Below are 20,408 nucleotides of genomic sequence, written 5' to 3' on the forward strand. Positions count from 1 at the left end.
ATAACCACAGTGATTCAGGACCTCGGTTTAACGTCTCATCCAAAAGACGGCGCTCACTGACAGTATAGTGTCCCCTTCACTATACTGGGGCATTAAGACTCACATAGACCACAGGTTGAGTGCCCCCTGCTGGCCTCAATAACACCTCTTTCAACAGCAACCTAGTTTTCCTATGTGGTCTCCTATACAGGTACTGACCAGGCTCAGCCCTGCTTATCTTCGGTGAGTAACCGGTCTTGGGCTCCAGAGTGATATAGCAATATGCAATAGTCCAGTAGACCAGTCAGAGAGTGAATGTGGATAGCTACAACAATAACTGGCAGACATCTGGCTCCGGAATATATGTAACTCAATAAATATGATTAAAAACTGCTCTTTTGCTGCTGCTTGTACAGTATATTTAGAAAACTGTAGATTGTTCTGTCATTTTGATCTCTAATGTATTTTACATGTGACTTTTCGCAGGTGAAAGGAAGCCATTCAGATGTTACACACCTTCTCATATATTGCGGCATACAGGGAAAAGCCGAAACTGTCCTGCAGGTTTGTCTTCTGGATGATGGCAGTGCACACCTCTGCAGAACTGCTGGCAGAGTCCACAGTGAGGCTGATGTTTCTGCCATCCATCAGACCCACAGCCACTCCAATGGGATTCTTATTCTCTACAGACTGGCAGATATATGAAAGAACAGTCAGTTATAGTTAGTGTAGGACAGCTAATCTTCTTGATATAAGTCATAGGGATTGCCTACCTGTAGTTCAACCCAACATGGTGGCTCATTTCTTTCTCCATTGGCTAGAGTCCTCCGCAGCCGCTCTGCACAGTAGGCAGAGTACTCATTTGGCCCACGGCGTATAAAGCTTTGCAGATACTGTGACCAAAAATAAAAATGACATTCAATAAATCATGGCACAAACCATAACATTACATATAATACATAACTTAATAAAACACAACAACAACAAACAACATATAACAATACAAAACAGCATGAATATACAACATAAATACAAAATAAACAAACCTATGAGATACGTTATGTCAGAAATTATCTAAAAGTTATTAAAATCATAGACCTAAAATGTCATCTAGACCCAACATGCACAAGACATCAACATGACGTCAGATTAACGTTGTACCCAAGCGTCAGGGGAGGTTGCATTTTGTTTGGAAATTAAAACCGGGTTGACATCAGAAACCAACGTCTGGCCGACATCATTGTCCAACGTCCAACCTAAAGTCAACCAAATATCAATGTCTAATGATACAGCTTGACGTTGTGTGGACGTGACCACTATGATGTCTATCAGACGTTGGATTTTGGTTGTCATACCCGATGAATAAATGTCAGCCTCACTAACACCACTTCCGGCAGCAACCTAGCTTTCCCATGTGCGAAAAGATCAGGTTAGAGGGATTATATTAATCTTATTTTAAATGTAAGACTTCGGTGCCCCCTGAAAGTGACTTTACAGTTCAGCTCAAATGCTCTTTTATTATGCCATTCTTTAAATGCAAATGAGCTGCTCTTCTCCACCCCTTTTCCAGAAAAGGGCGGTGTTTTTATAGCTCGTGCCTCAGATACTCCAGCAGCAAAAAACAAAACATCTGCATAAGATTTAAAGCCTTGTCAGTTTATACATGCAATGTACATTTCTGAGCACACAGACACAAAGCACAAGCACCGAAAGCCATCTATCAGATTGTGCATGTCACATTAAGTATATTGCTTAAATTTTAAGTAATTTGGGTAATTTAGGTAATACGTTTTTTTCACATCAACTGTCAAATACACACCAGTATATGTAAAAAGAACACAAATCCTCTTCCACATAATGTTTGTTACAGTCAGATTTACTAGCACCCTGTATATTTTTCCCCAATTTCCCCAATGATTATTTCATCACATTTCTAAACATAATAGTTTTAATAACTCATTTCTAATAACTGATTTATTTTCTTTGCTGTGATGACAGTATACATGATATTTAACTAGATATTTTTCAAGATACTAGTATTCAACTTTACTAGTATTCAGTATTCAGTGCAATTTAAGATTTAACTAGTTTATTTAGGTTAATTAGGCAAGTCATTATATAATGATAGTTTGTTCTGTAGACGATCGAAAAAATATTGCTTAAGGGGGGTAATAATATTGACCTATAATAAATAAAACTGTTTTTATTCTAGACCAAATAAAACAAATAAGACTTTCTCCAGAAGAAAAATATAACAGGAAATATTGTGAAATACTGTTCCTTACTTCGTTAAAAATCATTTGGAAAAAAATTTAAAAAGAAAAAAAAGAAAAATCCCACGAGGACAAATAATATTGACTTCAACTGTATGTCTTTAAATGTAACAGTTGGGAAAGAAGCTGCATCTGAAAGAGTGTATTGCGAAACTGCATCTATTGGATATGAGGGAAACACACTACTAATGTAATGACCAAATAACAGGACATAACACAGCAATGATATTACATTTATAACACAGAACAAAACATTGCCTTAAACATCATACACCAACACAACATAACAACACATAATAACATAACATACATAACACAGCCTGGTATTTGTTTTACAATTGACCTGTGTGATAAACTGTGGTTGTATCATTTTCTACATAGCCGATTCAATAAAACATTCAACGGACATTATTGCAAAATGAATGAACGTTACCCCTTATGCCAAGCTCCAGATCACTTTGTCAGGTTTATTACAAATAAGTGCATAAATTAGCTCATAAATAAAAGAACTAAACTTAAAACAGTAATTCATACCTTAGTGAGCCGGTCTGTAGGAGAAAAGATACCAAGACAGATGGACAGAAGGATCCAGCCTCTGTTTACACTTTTGCGGTTTTTATTGCCTGTCAGCTGCTTGCAGATCTGACAATAGATTTCATCTCTGAAAAACATACATAAGGTCATAAAGATCATGTATTCTGTTATGGAATCACAATTTGAAGAACGTAAAGGACATCATGATAACCTTATGTCCGGTCGGACAATGGCGTATCCCACAATAATGTGCAGTTTCTCCAAGGGTGTCATTGGACGATCAAAAGTTGGTCCCTCTCCAAACAGCACAACCTGCTCCTCCTGAACAGCCTCCATTTGAGGTTTTGGTTCTTCTTCTGTCTGCAAATTTCATCAGAATTAACAGGTCAGTGGTCGGTGTTGGGGAAAGTTACTTTTAGAAATAAAGTATTCTTGTGTTACTTCTTTAAAAAGAGAAGCATAAGGTGTTCCTTAGCTACTTTTTTAGGAAAGTAATGCATTACGTAATTTTTGCCTAAATCTTTTCAACTGGTTTGTTTTCATCTTAAAGGGTACATACACATTTTTTCTACTATAATTCCATTACGTTTCCATGATTTTTTCCAAGACTTCCAAGTAAATTTTCACGACCTAATGTTTCATGCAATGTCTACGTATGCGTGGTAAAAAACAATGCATGTTCAAATTGATTACATTGTAAAACACGCAACAATCTATTTAGTTTCATTTTTTTATATTTAATATTAATTTATTATTATTATTAATACATATTAATTTATATTTATACCTATGCAAAATTGATTTAGATAATGCTTACACCACACTAATAATGTGATATGGGATTGGCCAAGGACAGAAAATAAGTAAATAACCTATATTCAAGTACACAGATATCTGTTTTCCATGACTTTTCCAAAACTTTGTGGGTTTTTCTGTTTTTCCAAAACTTTTCCAGGCGTGGAAAAATGCCATGTCAAAATTCCATGACTTTTTCAGGTTTTCCATGACTATATGAACCCTGATCTTAGTTGTTTCAAATAATATTTTTTAAAACTTATATTTTGGATAAATGTAAGGCCCTTTATCACCAAAATCAAATGTGAATTGAATAGACCTCAGGAAATGTAAGCTTATGTCTGTAAAGCTGAGCTCAAACAAACTCACTTTTTTGGAAAAAGTAACTCAGGCTCAGAGATTTTTGGAAATGAAAAAACAATGTGTTACTTTATTAGTTACTTAAAACAAAAGTAATCTGATTATGTCACTTTTATTGATTTGTTTTCTTCTTAACACCATTCTGCATTTATGGGTATATTAATAGCAAGAACTGGTTAATCGATACACAAGTCAGAGGAAGGGCAGTTTGGAGTCAGTTTGTCTATGCTCCATGTCTTTGGGTTGTGAGAGGAAGCTGGAGTAAATCCAAATTTGCACAGGGAGAAGATGAAAACTCCATATAAAAAGGTCTCCTGTTCCTGCCGGGGCTTGAACTGGGCACCTTATTGCTGTGATATCTGTGCCAATCTGCCAATCCCTCTGATTATGTACAGTAACTCGGAATGTAATGCACTACCCCAACACTTACAGTAGCTGTGCGTAATGTTCAGTGATGTACCCAGAGTAGTAAATAAACACATTTTACCTCTTCTTCAGGAATGGCGGAGTGTTTTCGTTTCCCTCCCCCTTTCTGCTGCTTCATTTTCTTTCTTAAAAATTTCTGCAATTACATAAGCCAAAAAAAACCCACATTTTAGTTACCGAAAACAATCAAAACTATATCATTTGAAACTATACAGTTGAACTCAGAATTATTCGGCCTCCTGTGAAATTCAATTATTTTTACAATATGTCCCAAGTACTATTTAACATTGAGAAAAACTATTTTCAACACTTTTTTAAAATAATTAATCCATTCTGTTCTCATAATGTTCACAGTTTCTAATATCTTTTAAGTAATTTTGCAAGATTCTAATATTCAGTTTAAAGTGAAATTTAAATGCTTAACTAGGTTAATAGGTCAACTAGGCAAGTTATGTTAATTAGGCAAGTTATTGGATAACAGTTCTGTAGCCATTCAAAAAATATATATTTCTTACAGGGGCTAATGACATTGACTTTAAAAATTGCTTTAAAAACTTTTTTTTTTTTTCAGCCAAGCTTAAAAAAAAGACTCCCTTCGAAGGAAAAAAATATATAAAGGAAACACTGAAAATGTCCTTGCTCTGTTAAAAGCACTTGAGAAATATTTGAAAAAAAAGATTCACAGGAGGGCTGTAATTGTAATACTGTAATTCTGACTTTAACTGTGTATAATAAAAACAGGCTCCATTCAAAAGCTTTAAAATGCTGCCCTCAGAGAGACCATTCCAAGGGTGGATGGCATCAAGGCACATCCGAATGCAAATTCTGGTCCTTCTTCTCATTGAATCTGAAAGCCAGCATATATGTGTCCTTCGCTGCCTTCAATATCACACAATCCCATGTATTCCATTTCTAACAGTTCTGCTTTGGTGCCATTTTGTGTGTACAGTAAATGTACATTTTGACCAATGTTTTCCACTTTTGACTCCTAGCAAAAAAAGATAGTACAGGGTATATGCAGGAATCCTAAAGATAATTTCAATACCTTTTTAAGACTTTTTAAAGACCTATATATATAGAACATTAAGACCTCATCGCAACTTCAAGTTCTAATCAGTATCAAACCTTTAACTTAAACAGTTAAATTAAACATAAATAGTTGTTAATGAAAAGTTGTAGTTAAATAAATTAATGGAGCACAACCATGCAACAGAACTCAGATAAGCTCAGAAGAAACAAAGCTTGAGGAATAAAATTATGCCGCTGTTTCAGCGACAGGCCACTCCAACCAGGAGTACGCAAACTTGAATTATCCCATTTTTGCTGTCTGTTTCGCTCCATGGTTTCGCTACATGTGACATCACATCACCTTCCCGAATTTGTTGCAAATTATGTGACATCACCCAGACGGAGGAGCTTGGCTGGACACGCCCCGGCCCGTGTGGATAGAGCACGCCGTTGTTAATATTAGGAGGAAAATAAATAGATTTCTGCTTTTTTTGGGGTCAAACACTTTGGACAAACAAAATTTAAGACCTCGTAAAAACGCAGTTAGGACTTTAATCCCTTATATGAGGGAATTCATTTTCTCATAATTGTTTTATCAACTTTTAATACTTTCTAAGACCCTGTGGACACCCTGTAGTAATTATTTTGTTGTACATGAATAAATGGCTATGCTGTCTCAGAAGTCTGTCTGAAATCAGTTTCATGAGATGCCTTCATGTACAAATGCTGTCCCCAGAATCACTGCGGAACAAGTCAGCTGCCTAACCTTTCAAACACAACCATATTTTCAGCGCTAAGGTAAAATTCTTAAAATATGTATGTCACCTATGATTCTTATTAATTATACTTAATCCCACTTTACTATGCCAACTTTTCAGAAACAGACTATGAATTTTGTTGATACTGATTTGATCCTGTCGTATTATTCTAATGTATGTATTGATTTTATTGAACATTTTGAAAGTCTTTATGAAACATAAATGTAAAAAATAAAAAAGAATAAAGAAATACATGCCTTGAAATTATTCAAAAAGTCATGGTAAATAATGGAATGGAATGATAAATAATGTAATGGTAAAGCTGATTTCGGTCATTTATCAGAAGTTACTACTAAATGTGTTTAATTGGTTGCTCAAGGCCATCTAAAATGAAATATAATAAAATGTCTATTCAAGATGAAAACAAATAAAATAGACATCTCTGAGTTTTATGTTTGCTATTAGGTTTATAGTGAAACCGTTTCATAATTAATTCCATAATGTAACTGTAATTATGTTATGTAATAAATAATGCAATTGACTGTTTTTGTGTTGACTGTGTACCTAAATAAATGTACTGTCTTTACAATGTTTTTGATAAAAGAATTGCTTTTTGGTAAAAAAAAAAAAAAAGACTCCAAAACCATAGTAAAGAGTAAACTTCTGACAAGTCCAGAGGAAATGTTTTATGGTTTCTCAGTTGTTTACCTGATCTAATCCAACAAGATTACTGAGTCGCCGTGCTTGTCTCTGCCCGAGGTTCCTCTGAATGGGGTCGGCTATAGCAGAAACACGTTCTTGCTTCGGCTCTGGAAGATCTCCCATAAATCTCAGTATAATCCACCATACTGTCAAACAGGCCTGGAGGAAGAGGGAAAATAAGAAAAGGCAACACAAAACAGAAGAACATAAAGCTAATGCTAACGCTACTCACCAGGGTATCGCCTTCGTCCTCATGGTAGAGCAGCGGTTGCCGTAATCTCTGCTGGATATACGAGTGGGTAGAAGCTCCTTGAAAGTGTAGAGATGCAAATTTCGAGAAAGAGAACTCATCGTCCTCTTCCTCCTCCTCTTCTTCTTTCTCTTGGTCTTCACTGCTTTCTGGAATTGACATCACCTTGGTCTCCACCACAGGGCTCTCGATTAATTCAACCTCCTCTAATTTTGCCGGTTCTGCTTCAAATTCCTAGGAGAACATCAAAAGCAAATCACACACAGTTAGTATTAACCTAAAAATACTTATGTTAGCAACTGCATTCCTAAATGTCTTTGAAAGACATACAATATGCACATGAAGCCAATACCTAAGATTCTATTATTGTTTATTTCGATAATTAAATGAGCAAAGAATGAAAATGCTGTTGTTAATTACTCGTCCTCATGTTTTTGAGACCCAGTTTTGAGACCATTTATTCATCCTTTGAACACAAATAAGGATATTTTAGATGGACATTTTAAAGGTGCTGTATGTACGTTTTTGACTTTACTAAAGCATAAAAAATACCGTAATATGTTTGCAGATATTTAAGAAACATGCCAAGTGAACATACTTGTTTATCTGAAAAACAATGGTGAAGTCTGTGATTCTGCTTTGAAAATGTGAGTTACGTGCCAGCACGCTGTCCTTGTTTTGGTTCTTTTAACCTGCTCAATGCCAGTTTAGCAAATTATATTTCAGTACCCCGGGCTGCCTTAGTGGAAAACTATGCATTTCATTGATTCATTCAGAAAGGCTCTCAAAGTATGCGCCCGTGACCGAAATGCAAACCTCCGGTGGACAGTAGCAGACTCCAAAATGAGACATGGAGTTCCACATGAGGTTATTAATTAGCAAATAATATAAATATTAGGAACTTAAACATTAGGTAAGCAGGTTACATTGTAACCCCGTGTCCTAACAACATGCTATGTGATGAGATTTGCAGTGATAAACAATTTGGCTGTTTGCACCAAATGAAACACAACAGATATTTAAATACAGCCATTCAGAAGCATAGAATATGCGCTCACTTACATAATGGTAAGGTTTGTAATCTAATTAATACTTATTAAACTTTGTTATCATTAAATGTACAAACTGAATCACTGATAAGTGTTTTATTTTGAGTCACAGTTCTGAAGTTCAATTTCAAATTTCAAGATCTGAGGCTACTTTCAGTATGGCAAAAAATGTTTATGTAAAATGGCATTCAAACTCATATTGTTAGCATTTAACACTGAATAAAGCACATGAAGTGTACCTGAGGGGATCATTGTCAGTTTGTGCTGTTGTTCAGCTGCAAGAAATAGAAGCCGTTTCTAATATGTCAATTCAAGGTGTTGGTTAGAACGAAAACTCCTTTTAATATGGTAAATATTCCTTCTGCTGCATGTCGTTGCTTTTATATAGAACACGATTTAAGTACGCCTTTAGGCTTGATCGTCAGACTCGCTCCTGTTGGTCATCAATCTGGCAACCTGCACTTGCGTTTGTGTTGATGATCCTGGAATGCAATACTAAGTTCAACCACAGGGTGTCAAACTTACATACTGCACCTTTAAATCCAAGAGCTCTATGATGCTCCATAGACAGCAACAATCCCAAAACACACAAAAAAACTCCAAAAACAATTTTGTGAGCTAAAAAACTGTAAAAACAACTTTGTTTGCCAATGTTTTATCTTCAATGTCAAATCACGGTGTGCATTTATTATTGCCAATACAACAGACAGAACATATTGCGCAACACACAACTGCCTGTATTCCTTAGTAATAATAATTGCCCATGGTAAATGTGCACCCTCACACAATGCAGGAGATATAGTTATAATATGTAACAGTCATGTTTACAGTCATTTTTTGAGCACAAATGTGTTCTTGGAGCTTCATATGATTACAGTTGAACCACTGAAGCCACACTGAATGTTTTTGGTTCATTTTCTGAACTTTAAACATCTCTGGACCATTGCTGTCCCTGAAGGATAAGGGAGCTCTCAGAATTCATCTAAAATATTTTGGTTTGTATATATAAGATGAAAAAGGGTCTCAGGGGTTTGGAACGACATGAGGGTAAGTTATTGTTAATAAAATTTTTATTTTGGGTGAACTAATTATATAATTAAATAAGAGTCTATGATTAAATTTATTGGTAATTCATATGTGTCTGACTTGGTGTGTGTTTAGCTACAATTCTTTTAAACTTGACTAATGCGATGTGTAGCTTTTTATTTCTTAAACAACCATGCTGGCTGATGTATGCCATGGTTATATTCCAGGATGACATTGCCAAGATTGTAAAAAAAAAAAAAAGTCACACATAAATTACCAGACCAAAACTCCACTGAAAGTCTTTAAGATGCACTAGAGTAGATTGTATACAGCGGGGGTCAGGATCACATAGTGACTATTTTACAATCATCTTTATCTCTAAATTACTATGTGTATTTATCATGGCATTGTATTGACAACCAACTGCAATGACCATTTTAGTTCCATCAAGTGTTGTATGTGACTTTGTAAAGTCCCTTCCAGCACATCTGAAAGTTAATGTGTGAAAATAAAGCATTATTAAGTTTTTTTTCTATAGTGATTTATGCAACGTAGACTGTGTCAAAGCTGCTTCATGATGAACAGACATATAATAAAAATCAGATGAGGAAAATTAATCACTGTCAAAATGATTCTACTGCAGAGATCTACAGTATGTATCTTGGGATTGTCATCATGGAAAATGGCCATCAAATAACATAGTTGCTTAGCAAAAAGAAAAAAAAACAATTTCCAAACATAAACCAAGCCAGAAACATATTAGTCACTGCTGTAAAGATCCAATAGATTGTAAATATTAGCTCACTTAAATCCAAAACAACTATTTTTTTCAGCCAGGCATTGTATTATCAGTGTATACAGCATACACTTCATAGTATCAGCAATACTTGTTGTGAATTCATTCTTTGTGTTTCGGCAATAAAGCTTACATATGCTAACAGAGTTTACGTGTCTTATTGGACTTTGCGAAATGATTCCGATAAGGAAATGCTGGTTCCCGTTAAATTGATGTCTTGCTTCCTTATTCTGCTGTCAGGAGTTACTCTCACCTCGAAACCCTCAGGAGCCGGGCCCTCTTGTCCTGCGATTGCAGTCGGGAGGAAGTTGAAAATATTCTCCACCATTTCTTCATCTTCTTTATTCTGGGATTTGGCAGTTTCTTCGTTTTTTCTGAGCAGCTCCTCCAACCGCTGCTGAAGCTCCAAAGCTGCCAGTTCCTGAGCTTGTTTTTCTTGCGCAGTCAAAAACTCCTGAGACAGGACAAGAGTATTAATCATAAAAGCTTTTGTGGAAAACAAAACATGATAGACTTTATTTTCAGGTTTCTTTATTTATTTAAAAATATAATAAATGTGTAATTATTTAGTGAATGTGTAATCATTAATATATTTCCTGCAACTTTATGAATTTAATGTGTTCCTCCTAAATACTAAATAGTATCCTAAAGAAATAGATTAGGAAATACTTCATCATAAATAATAGTAATAAATGTTTCTTGAGCAGCAAATCTGCATACTCAATTCAATTCAATTCATCTTTATTTGTATAGCACGTTCACAATATAGATTGTCAAAGCAGCTTCACATAGATTTAAGTGAATTATAGAAGAACATAGTGAAGGATCAAAATACAGAGCTAATATTACAAGAATGAAGCATAATAATTACATATCACAGCTTTCACTGCAGTTTTGTTTAAAGAAATAGTTCATCCAAAACTGAAAATTCTGTCATCATTAACTCATCCTTTACTTGTTCCAAACCAGTTTGACTTTCTTCTGTTTAACAGAAAAGAAGATATTTTAAAGAATGTTGGACACCTGTAACCATTGGCTTCCATATCAGTTATTTTCCATAGCAGTTCCTACCATGAAAGTAAATGGTTACAGGTTTTTAGCTTTCTTTAAAGTATCTTCCTTTTCATCTGTTTATTCATGTTCTATAAATTCTAGACACGACCTTATTCAGCACAAAGTATTACACAGACTTCACTATTCTAAAACAAAGCTTAGTAAATTCTATGCCTCAGTTTCTCCCACATGCGACAAGTGTAAAGCTGCTGAGCACATCTTTTGTGGTCCTGAATTTAAATTCAGATTTTTGGTTGGAAATATTTCAGTTCTTTGCTACGGTTTCTGTTTGTGTTTTACCTCCTGACCAGATTCAGATTTTATGGAGACTCTCAACCTTTACATTCGGAAAGAATTAGATATAAAACTTCTGGGAACTCTGTGAAATTTGATCAAATGTGGAATCCAGTCTTTTTTTTTTCTAAAATACCATAAAGACTAATAGTGTTGTTTAATTTCTGAAGATTTGTACGTTTTTTTTTCTCTCTCGCTTTAGATCCATTGCTGTGTCTTTTTGTAGGTCATATTTGTCACCATTTTCCCTTGTTTCATGCTTTATTTTACATTTTGCACAGATTATTGTTTCATGATGGGTTTGTCTGTCTGTTCCTTGTTTTTCTATGTCTGCAAAAACAATTAAAAATATATATATATATAATTAAAAATGTATATCTTCTTTTCTATTTAACAGAAGAAGGAAAGTAATAAAGGTATTGTAAACACTTGATGGCGAGTAAATAGTGTATGAATTTCCATTTTAGGGAGAACTATCCCTTTAAATAAATGCAGGCTTGGTGAGCATAAGAAATGGCTTACTCCATACTTTATAATCAACTATAAAACACAACAAAGAAGTTGTTCTGATCCACTCTAAATTCACCTCTGATTTCATTCTCTTGAGGCTTTTCCTGGCCAGCAGTCCTCTGGTCTGTGCCTGCAGCAGAATCACTGCCTCTTTTTTAGATTTCAGCTCTTTCCTAGCGAGTAAGCCACGGGTCTGTGTTTGCAGAACGATGGCTGCAGACCGTCTGCGCATGTACTCTTCATGGAGCTTCCGACTGCGCACTTTCGCCTGCAGCCGAGCAAATCCCTGCTTGACCTAAGAAAGAAAAGAGAAACTGTGTGAGGCATGTTTTACATTATTTGATGGCAGAAATAAAATGCTCCTGCAAAGCTTACTGTGTTAAAGTCCCTCTTTTCTTTGTAGCCACGCCAGTTCTTCTGCAAAACCTGAGCTGCCTTCCTTTTGTTTATAAAGTTTTTTCTGTATGTGGATGAAGAACAGCTTGAGACTCTACAACTATGTTACACTTGGACACAGAGCAGAGACAATGAGCAACAAACCTGTCTTTATAAGCGAGCAGCACTCTCTGGATGATGAGAGCCTTCCTGTTAAGCTCCTGCTCTCGCTCCAGTTCTAGGTAAGTGTCATGATGACCCTGTGACAGGGAAACAGAAAAAAAAAAAAACACAATTCTTGAATTAATGTTTTGCTTATTTACTCATGTTAAAAAATAAATTAAATATATGTGACTCTGGACCACAAAGACCCATTGATCACATTTTTTTTAAATGCCAAAAATCATTGAAATATTAAGTAAAGATAACGTCTCATGAAGATATTTTGTAAATCTGCTACATTGATTATATTAAACTCAATTTTACATGGCTAAACTCATCATTTAGGCAACTTTAAAGGCAATATTTAGATTTTATTTTTTATTCTCAGATTGCAGATTTTATATTCTATATTGATTCTGTTTTGCCATATCTTAACAAACCATACATCAATGGAAAGCTTTTTTATTCAGCTTTTTTAGAATCAGAATTAAAAATATACACTGGTTTTGGTGTCTAGGGTCACATTTAGACGATTTTTTATTTAAAATCCATCTAAAATTTTATTTGCAAATTTAGAAAACTGAAGAGGTGCTGCTTAATATGTTTACAGAACACTTTGACAAATAGATAGTTCTAAAGACAGCACTTATAATAAATATATTTTTATAATACATTATAGATGTACTATTTAATGTTACTCTTTATTCATTTAATGCATCGTTTCTAAATAAAAAATATTATTTAAAAAAAGCAAAATGACCTCAAACTTGTAAACAATCCTGTACAATATAATTCCAAAATAAACTATTTTAAAGAAGATTTAATATTACAAAGGGTGCATGCTGACACTTTAGCTGACATTAAAATGTTATAAAACTCATGAACAAAAACTCAACTATTTAGTCTCCGCTTTCCTTCCTAATCTGCAACTGCCTCTCTGGCTATACCACCAACTGTACTCTCTCTCAAAAAAAAAAAAAAAACTTCCATTACTAATGCTCAGCTTCTTAGACTTTTACACACCTGAAACTTGTCTATAGCACTTGTTCACTGCTGCTCTTATAGTTGTGTAAATTGTTTCCTTGTCCTCATTTGTAAGTCGCTTTGGATAAAAGCATCTGCTAAATGACTAAATGTAAATGTAAATGTATAATTCACTCGAGAAATATTATACAGGAGGTACCCTGAGGAAGACTTTGGTTTTGCCAATCTTCCAGTCCTCTTCGTCTTTGATTAAAGTTCTGCAGATGGCAGCGCAGCAGTTGGCAGCAGGCTCCTGATAAAGACATAACAGATATTTTATTTATCAAATCATGCCACACTGGTACGAACATTGCATGTCAATTGTACTGTAGGCTAATTCCTACAAAAATGTGTAAACACACTTAGTTTGAGCATGATACCGACACACATCAACTTTGCAATGCCAATGGCATGACTTGGGTGCAGGACTGTCTGCATTTCAGGCCAAAAACAAATGAAAGGGTGTTCAGGCTAACCTGTTTGAAAATGGTTATATTTCTTACAATTTTATTTCTTATTATTTTAGCAAGTCTAGTAGCACAGGAATTACACACTTCACTTAAATTAAAGGCAGCAGCATTAACAAATACACTTGGTTCCTAGCAACCAATCACAGCCCTCACCGCAAATCTACATTTAAATCAAAATGCAATAATTGGTTGATGTTTAAAGAACTTCTATGGATAGTGAACAAACATAATAAAGGGGTTTTTACACATGTATATGTTCACTTACAGTTAAGTCAGAATTATTAGCCCCCCTTTGAATTATTTTTCCTTTTTAAAATATTTCCTAAACGATGTTTAACAGAGCATGGAAATTTTACAGGGGGCTAATAATTCTGACATCAACTGTTCATTTGCACTGGCATTATTTAACAAAAAATGTTGAAAACTTACAAATGAAAATTGTTGAAAATGTAAATTTCTTTTGAAAACGTTACATTTACATTACAAAAATGTTATTATTTATTTTAATTAATTTTTTAATTGTCCCATCATGTGGAAGTACTTGACAACCAAATCATTGGTGGTGGACTAAAGGACTGTAGATCCACAGGTGCATACTGTTTCTATATAAAATTGCATCACATTTGCACATATCAAACCAGTTTTACACATTTTAATACATTTTTGTAAACATTTTTTCATAAATATTTTTAGTAAATTGTGTAAATGCACCCATGTTAAGCTTTGTATAACTTAAAAAATGTAGTTGGAACTTGATTAACTTATTAAAATAAGTTAAAACAACATAAAAAATATTTTCTGTCATTAAATTGTTTACAGTGTAAGAGACAAAATTATACTGCATTAAGCAACTGTCATCAACTACAACCCTGGGAATTCACATATTCATAGAATAATCCTATTATCTCATACAGTGTTGGGGTCGCAGTCAATGGACTTCAGGAGTGCACGGTAGCGATGCAGGAAGTCCTTGAAGGTGTGTCGGATGGGATATCCCAACTTGCGTATCCTGATGGTCTCCAGCATTCCAGAGTAGCGAAGTTGCTGCATGCAGAGCTCTCTGTTAAAAACCTAATGAGGAAAATAAAGAGAAAACGTCATCTTAAAAGCGCCCTTACAGCTGCACAAGATGTAAGTGATGTTGAAGTGGATTGATACCATGGGCATCTTTTTGTCATTTGGTTTGAAGCAGCGTATGAAGAAGGGTTGACAGAGAGAAAGGGCCTTCATCAGAGAGTCCAGAGACTGGCGAAACTGGCCGCTCAGAGTTGAAATCTGCCTCCTTGATTCATTGACTTGCTGTATAACACAAAACAGAGAATTTATCTCGAAGCTATTTTCATTGAGTGCATTGATAAGCACACTCTTAATCTGATTATTCTTCATAAGTCGAGTAAATAAGGTTTTCCTTTACGGAGTAAGGTCAGAAATGCCTTAAGGTAACATTCCCCTTTTTTGGAAAAGGCTTATTTAACAACCCTCCTCGAATTAAACTGTTGAATTTGACCGTTTTTAATCCATTCAGTCAGTCTTCGGGTCCGGTGGGTGAATTTTAGCTTAGAATAAATAATTGAATCAGATTAGACCAGTAGTATCTCACAAACAAAAAAAATTTGTTTTGATAATTTTCCTATTTAAAGGTTCAAGACACCCTGGAGTACTTTTTTTTTTTAGATTTAAACAGATGTGTGTGTGTTGAGCATCATTTAAGACAACGTTAGCACCTGTGAGCTTTAATTGTGGGGAAAAAATTGATCATTTGGAGCTTTTGTCAGCTTCCAGGTTTAAAATAATTGTTTGGGCTGTATCAAAATTGATGACATAACGAGCAACTGCTTGTGGATTGATGATGCGTCGGTATCTCATTATTATTCATAGCTGAGTTTTCTTATCCAATGAGAAGACCCTGCTTCTTAATTATTCATGACTGCACGTGCTTTCTGATGACAGACTAACTTGAACAGACCACAGACCTGCCAAGCTGTGAGACAGGGCACGACACGCAGTATTTAGCCGTTCATGAAGGCTTGAATGTGTTTTCATGATCCACGGAGTGTGTTGCATGTTTTTCCCTGCGATGCTGTCCGGGCCACTGATCCAGTCAACCTGTTTGTGTGCAGCAAGCATTTTTTGTCGGGAGAGCTGTACAAAAATTGGAGAATGGCAGACTTTGTCTTTTATCAGTTGAGTTTGTTACCATTCAGACACATCGCCTATCCGTGCTGCCGTTGTCATAATTTCTCACCACACCGTGTTCGCACATGTTTAAAATCCTCCAGATTACCAGCAGGGCTCATGGTTGGAATAAATATGGAACGAGACCGGCTGTACTGCTATCCACATTATCTGCATTCAGACCCGAGGATTCAGAAGCAGAGAAGTCCTCCTCATTTATAGCGTTTAACATGATTATCTTTATAATGATATAACAAACTGTGGTTATATATTATATGAAATTACAAACAGCCTATTGTATATGTAACGGCATTCAATTATTTACTGTTTATTTCTTAGCATTTTAACTTTGTAAACTAAAAAATCATGCGTCTCCTCACATTTTGTATTGGATTTTTTAAAATCTTGAGCTGGTGAGCCAACTGACAAAAGCCCTTCTTTCTCCCCTGCTCTGAGGGCCATGCCCACTCATCCTCTGCTCGCAGCGCTTCACGCCCATCTCAGAGAATTTTTGGAAAACATTCTGAGGTAGACTTGAACTGAAAGAGGGGGGTTTCATGACACTTTAAAGTTTCACTTTCTAGCTACATCTTGAACTAAGACTAGGTATTTTCTAGGTTAATATGGCTAGGAACTATAATTTTGCAAACTTTGGCTGCTGCAGGTGCAATGATATTACCCAGCATTGTTACCTAGTCAAGGACTGTTTTCAAGGGTAATGAAGTTACAAATTATAATTTTTTTATGACACTACCAGGATTTTTTTTCATTAATGAAGTCTTATAAACGATGAAAATGAAAAGAATCCTCAGTCATTTATAATAAATAATAGTACTTAAAAATAGTGTTAGTAACACTTTATAATAACTACTCACTACAAATCATCTATTAAGTATTAGCAAATAGTTAATTCATTATCTGTTAAGTATTAACTCTACATTAATAAATGTTAGTAAGCAGTTTATGAATACAGCTACACATGCTGTCTTCTTGACTTATAAGCACATGTATAATGTGATTAATGATACTTTATTACTTATTAATTGGTCATTACTAAATTCAGTATTGCATTATTTACAAATCATTTGTATTTAAGAATAGCTGGTGGCTTTTAGAATCATTCAGAAAGAGCTAGTAAATGACTAATAAACTATTCAAATCAACATTTATATATTGTATTATTCAGGCATCAGTAATGGTTACTATGTATGTTAATAAATGCTTTATTAACTCAACTTTATCCAGTTTTGCGACTTAATGTAAAGTGAGGACTATTTATGCTTTATAAATCCCTAATAAATGACAATTAAAGGCTCAATATCAAACGAACAATAAATGTTTGCAATCTTATCTAAAAATTAAAATGACTGCAAACTTTAAACACAAATGTCAAAATACAATTAGCAAATAAATAGAATTAAATAAAATTGGATAAAACAACAACAGTATATTAATTTAACAATATGATACAACATTACAAATTTATTTAGCGAAGTTAAAACTGCACAATAATTTTATTTTACATAAGATTGCAAAGATTTATTTTTTATTTGATACAGCTTCATTTGTGTATCTTCAAATGACCAGAAATTAATAAAGTCATTAATTTTCTTTTTTCCTGTTTAAACTGAGCCTTTAATTGTCACTTATTAGGGATTTATAAAGCATAAACAGTCCTCACTTTTGATTAGGTCACAAAACTGGATGAAGTTGAGTTAAAGCATTTATTACCATACAAATTAAGTATATGCCTGGATAATAAGATGTATAAATGTTGATTTGAATAGTTTAATAATCATTAACTTACTCTTTCTGAATGTTCTTAAAATAGCACCAGCTTTTCTTAAATACAAATGATTTGTAAATAATGCAATACTTATTTTAGCAATGAACAATTAATAAGTAATAAAGTATGAAAACACAATCATTAAGCACATTAAACATGTGCTTATAAGTCAAGAAGACAGCATGTGTAGCTGTATTTATAAACTGCTTACTAACATCTATTAATGTAGAGTTAAAACTTCACAGATAATGAATTAACTATTTGCTTATGCTTAACAGATGAATAGCGTGTAGTTATTATAAAGTGTTACCATAGTGTTTTTTAAACCATATTGTAAAGAACTTAATTAATCTGGTGTGGTAATTCTATAGTTGCTAATACAACTATAGAAACATATATCAAGTTTTCTACAACTATATAAATGATACTACAATAATATCTACAGTATAATATAAAAACACTATAGTATTCACTAAAAACTTATTATAGGATTTTTTTATGTGGGATTGCATTGCAGGGTTACTAGTTTGCATGTAAAACAAATCAACAGGTGAACTTAATGTAAGTTATCAGGATATTTGTGTGCATGAATACATGATTTTTGTAAATATCTCTTACTCGTAATGAATTCTTTGGCGTCATGACAGCTTTGTTCATTTTGTTCGAATTCTTCACCGAGTTTACATTGATCTCTTTCTCAAAGATCTGTTTGAGCAACTTGTTGGAAGATTTTCGAATCAGCTCCAAGATGTCCATGCTCACAGTATCTCTGTTCTTCTCCAGAAAACCTGCCAAAACATTGCTCATTTAGACCAGAACTTACTTAATTTATAAAATACCTGCTGGGAATGCAGTACATATGTCATGACCAAGTAATTAATCGATAAACTGTACCTTCGCAGTCATAATAAACCAACCCAGCAAAGTGTTGAACTCCAAAATGTATGCCATGGTCGCCCCTGGATGAAATGTAAAGTTTGTTGCCTTTGTGTTCTTGGCTCAGTTTGTTTAGCATCGTAGCATCTGTCCCCTGTGTTGAAAACAGGACAGCGCAGGCATAAATAGCTTATAAGTAGCATAGGTCACACTTTATTTTGATGGTCAGTTTGTTACATTGAATCTACATGTCAACTAATTCTCATTAGACAGTTAGTTAGGATGGAGTTAGGGTTACTGTAAGTTGACTTGTACTTTGTACTAAAGTTTCTTCTAGTCAGTTAAATGTCTGTTAAAGGAGCAGTATCAACAGATATTAGGCAGATAGTCTACTAAACCTCAAATGGACCATCAAAATAAAGTGTTACCATAGCATATAAATCACTCTATCATATAGCGTATGAAGGTCACCTTAGGGAAATGGCTCTCCTCATCAATCAGAGCCAGTATGTTAAGAGGTTTAAGGGCTAGTAGGTCCAGGGTTTTCTGGTTGTCATTGAAAGTAATGCGCTTCCATGAAATGCCTTCTTTGCTGTACTCGTCCTGCTCCAGCTTGAAGACATGCCTCACAAAAAACTGCTGCAGATGCTCATTGGCGTAATTGATGCACAGCTGTTCAAAACTAAAAGACAAAAGCGGAAAAGAGAAATTATTCTCAAAGTATGGTTAGGGTTTCTAAATGTTACTTAACCACTTGACTGGCACCGGCAACTGTCTGGTAGCCTTTTTGTCTATAAGTTATCATTAAAAAAAAAGAAACACAATTTAACCAAAGCATATTTAGTAAAAAAAAATTGGTGAGTGAAAGTTAAAGGCTCAAAGCCAACCATAAAATAACCAAAGCAAACCATAAAAAACAACACAAAAACACATAAACAACCTGTAGAGTTTCAAAAGTTTACATTTTAAAGTACAAGTGTTGTGAATCTGGGAAAACCACATTCTAAAACATGATATTAATAAAAGTTTACATGAAATATACATTGTGAACTTTTTATATTTTATTTTAAAGTCTAAATGAAAGACTATTAGAGAATGTGTACAAGAAAAAAACAATTGATTCATTCAAATTTTATAACTCAATTTATCACTTGCTGTTTTTTGTAATTATTTATCGAATTGAATGCAAAAGATATCCTACACCATTTTTTATGAATAATTTGTTTGGGTCACCAGATACCAACCTGTTTTGAGGGAAATTCTCAAAGCCAAAAATGTCAAGCAGACCAATAGACTGGCGCGTGTAAGAGGGCTCATCAGTCTGGGGTTTGTGAATGGCGCTGTTAATTTTTGTGAACATCCAAACAAACAACCTTCCGTACAGAGCCTGTCAGTGAGTACAACAAATATTAATTGACATGTGTGAGAATAATGAGCGTCAATAAAGCCTGTCTGTTGGTACGGTTCATTTAATTTTGCTTGTTTCTTTTTGGTTTTGCAAAGAAATGTTATATTGATAAATAAACGACGAGGACTTTTAATTCACATGAATAATGTTGGGGTTTTTGTCATCTTTTCTTTTCAATCAATCAATCAATCAATCAATCAATCAATCAATCAATCAATCAATCAATCAATCAATCAATCAATCAATCAATCAATCAATCAATCAATCAATCAATCAATCAATCAAATAGTACTTAAACTGTGCATCACATTTTCACAAAT

General features: G+C 34.3%; 1 protein-coding gene across 1 annotated transcript in view; it reads right to left on the reverse strand.

Annotated features, from left to right (window-relative positions):
* myo7bb (myosin VIIBb) overlaps positions 1-20,408 on the reverse strand; it is a 47,239-nt gene that overhangs the window by 16,811 nt on the left and 10,020 nt on the right. Inside the window, exons 12-29 of the mRNA XM_056475058.1 lie at positions 19,925-20,067; positions 19,152-19,362; positions 18,699-18,834; positions 18,423-18,592; positions 15,002-15,142; positions 14,756-14,914; positions 13,534-13,626; positions 12,354-12,448; positions 12,189-12,273; positions 11,890-12,108; positions 10,210-10,410; positions 7,068-7,319; positions 6,842-6,994; positions 4,429-4,503; positions 2,998-3,146; positions 2,787-2,913; positions 753-872; positions 496-669 (exon numbers count right to left, since the gene is read on the reverse strand). Of these exons, the coding sequence (XP_056331033.1) occupies positions 496-669; positions 753-872; positions 2,787-2,913; positions 2,998-3,146; positions 4,429-4,503; positions 6,842-6,994; positions 7,068-7,319; positions 10,210-10,410; positions 11,890-12,108; positions 12,189-12,273; positions 12,354-12,448; positions 13,534-13,626; positions 14,756-14,914; positions 15,002-15,142; positions 18,423-18,592; positions 18,699-18,834; positions 19,152-19,362; positions 19,925-20,067 (2,703 nt within the window). The remainder of the gene's footprint in view (positions 1-495; positions 670-752; positions 873-2,786; positions 2,914-2,997; positions 3,147-4,428; positions 4,504-6,841; positions 6,995-7,067; positions 7,320-10,209; positions 10,411-11,889; positions 12,109-12,188; positions 12,274-12,353; positions 12,449-13,533; positions 13,627-14,755; positions 14,915-15,001; positions 15,143-18,422; positions 18,593-18,698; positions 18,835-19,151; positions 19,363-19,924; positions 20,068-20,408) is intronic.

This window comes from Danio aesculapii, chromosome 2 (genome assembly GCF_903798145.1).
Source record: "Danio aesculapii chromosome 2, fDanAes4.1, whole genome shotgun sequence".
In the NCBI taxonomy this organism is placed as follows: Eukaryota; Metazoa; Chordata; class Actinopteri; order Cypriniformes; family Danionidae; genus Danio; species Danio aesculapii.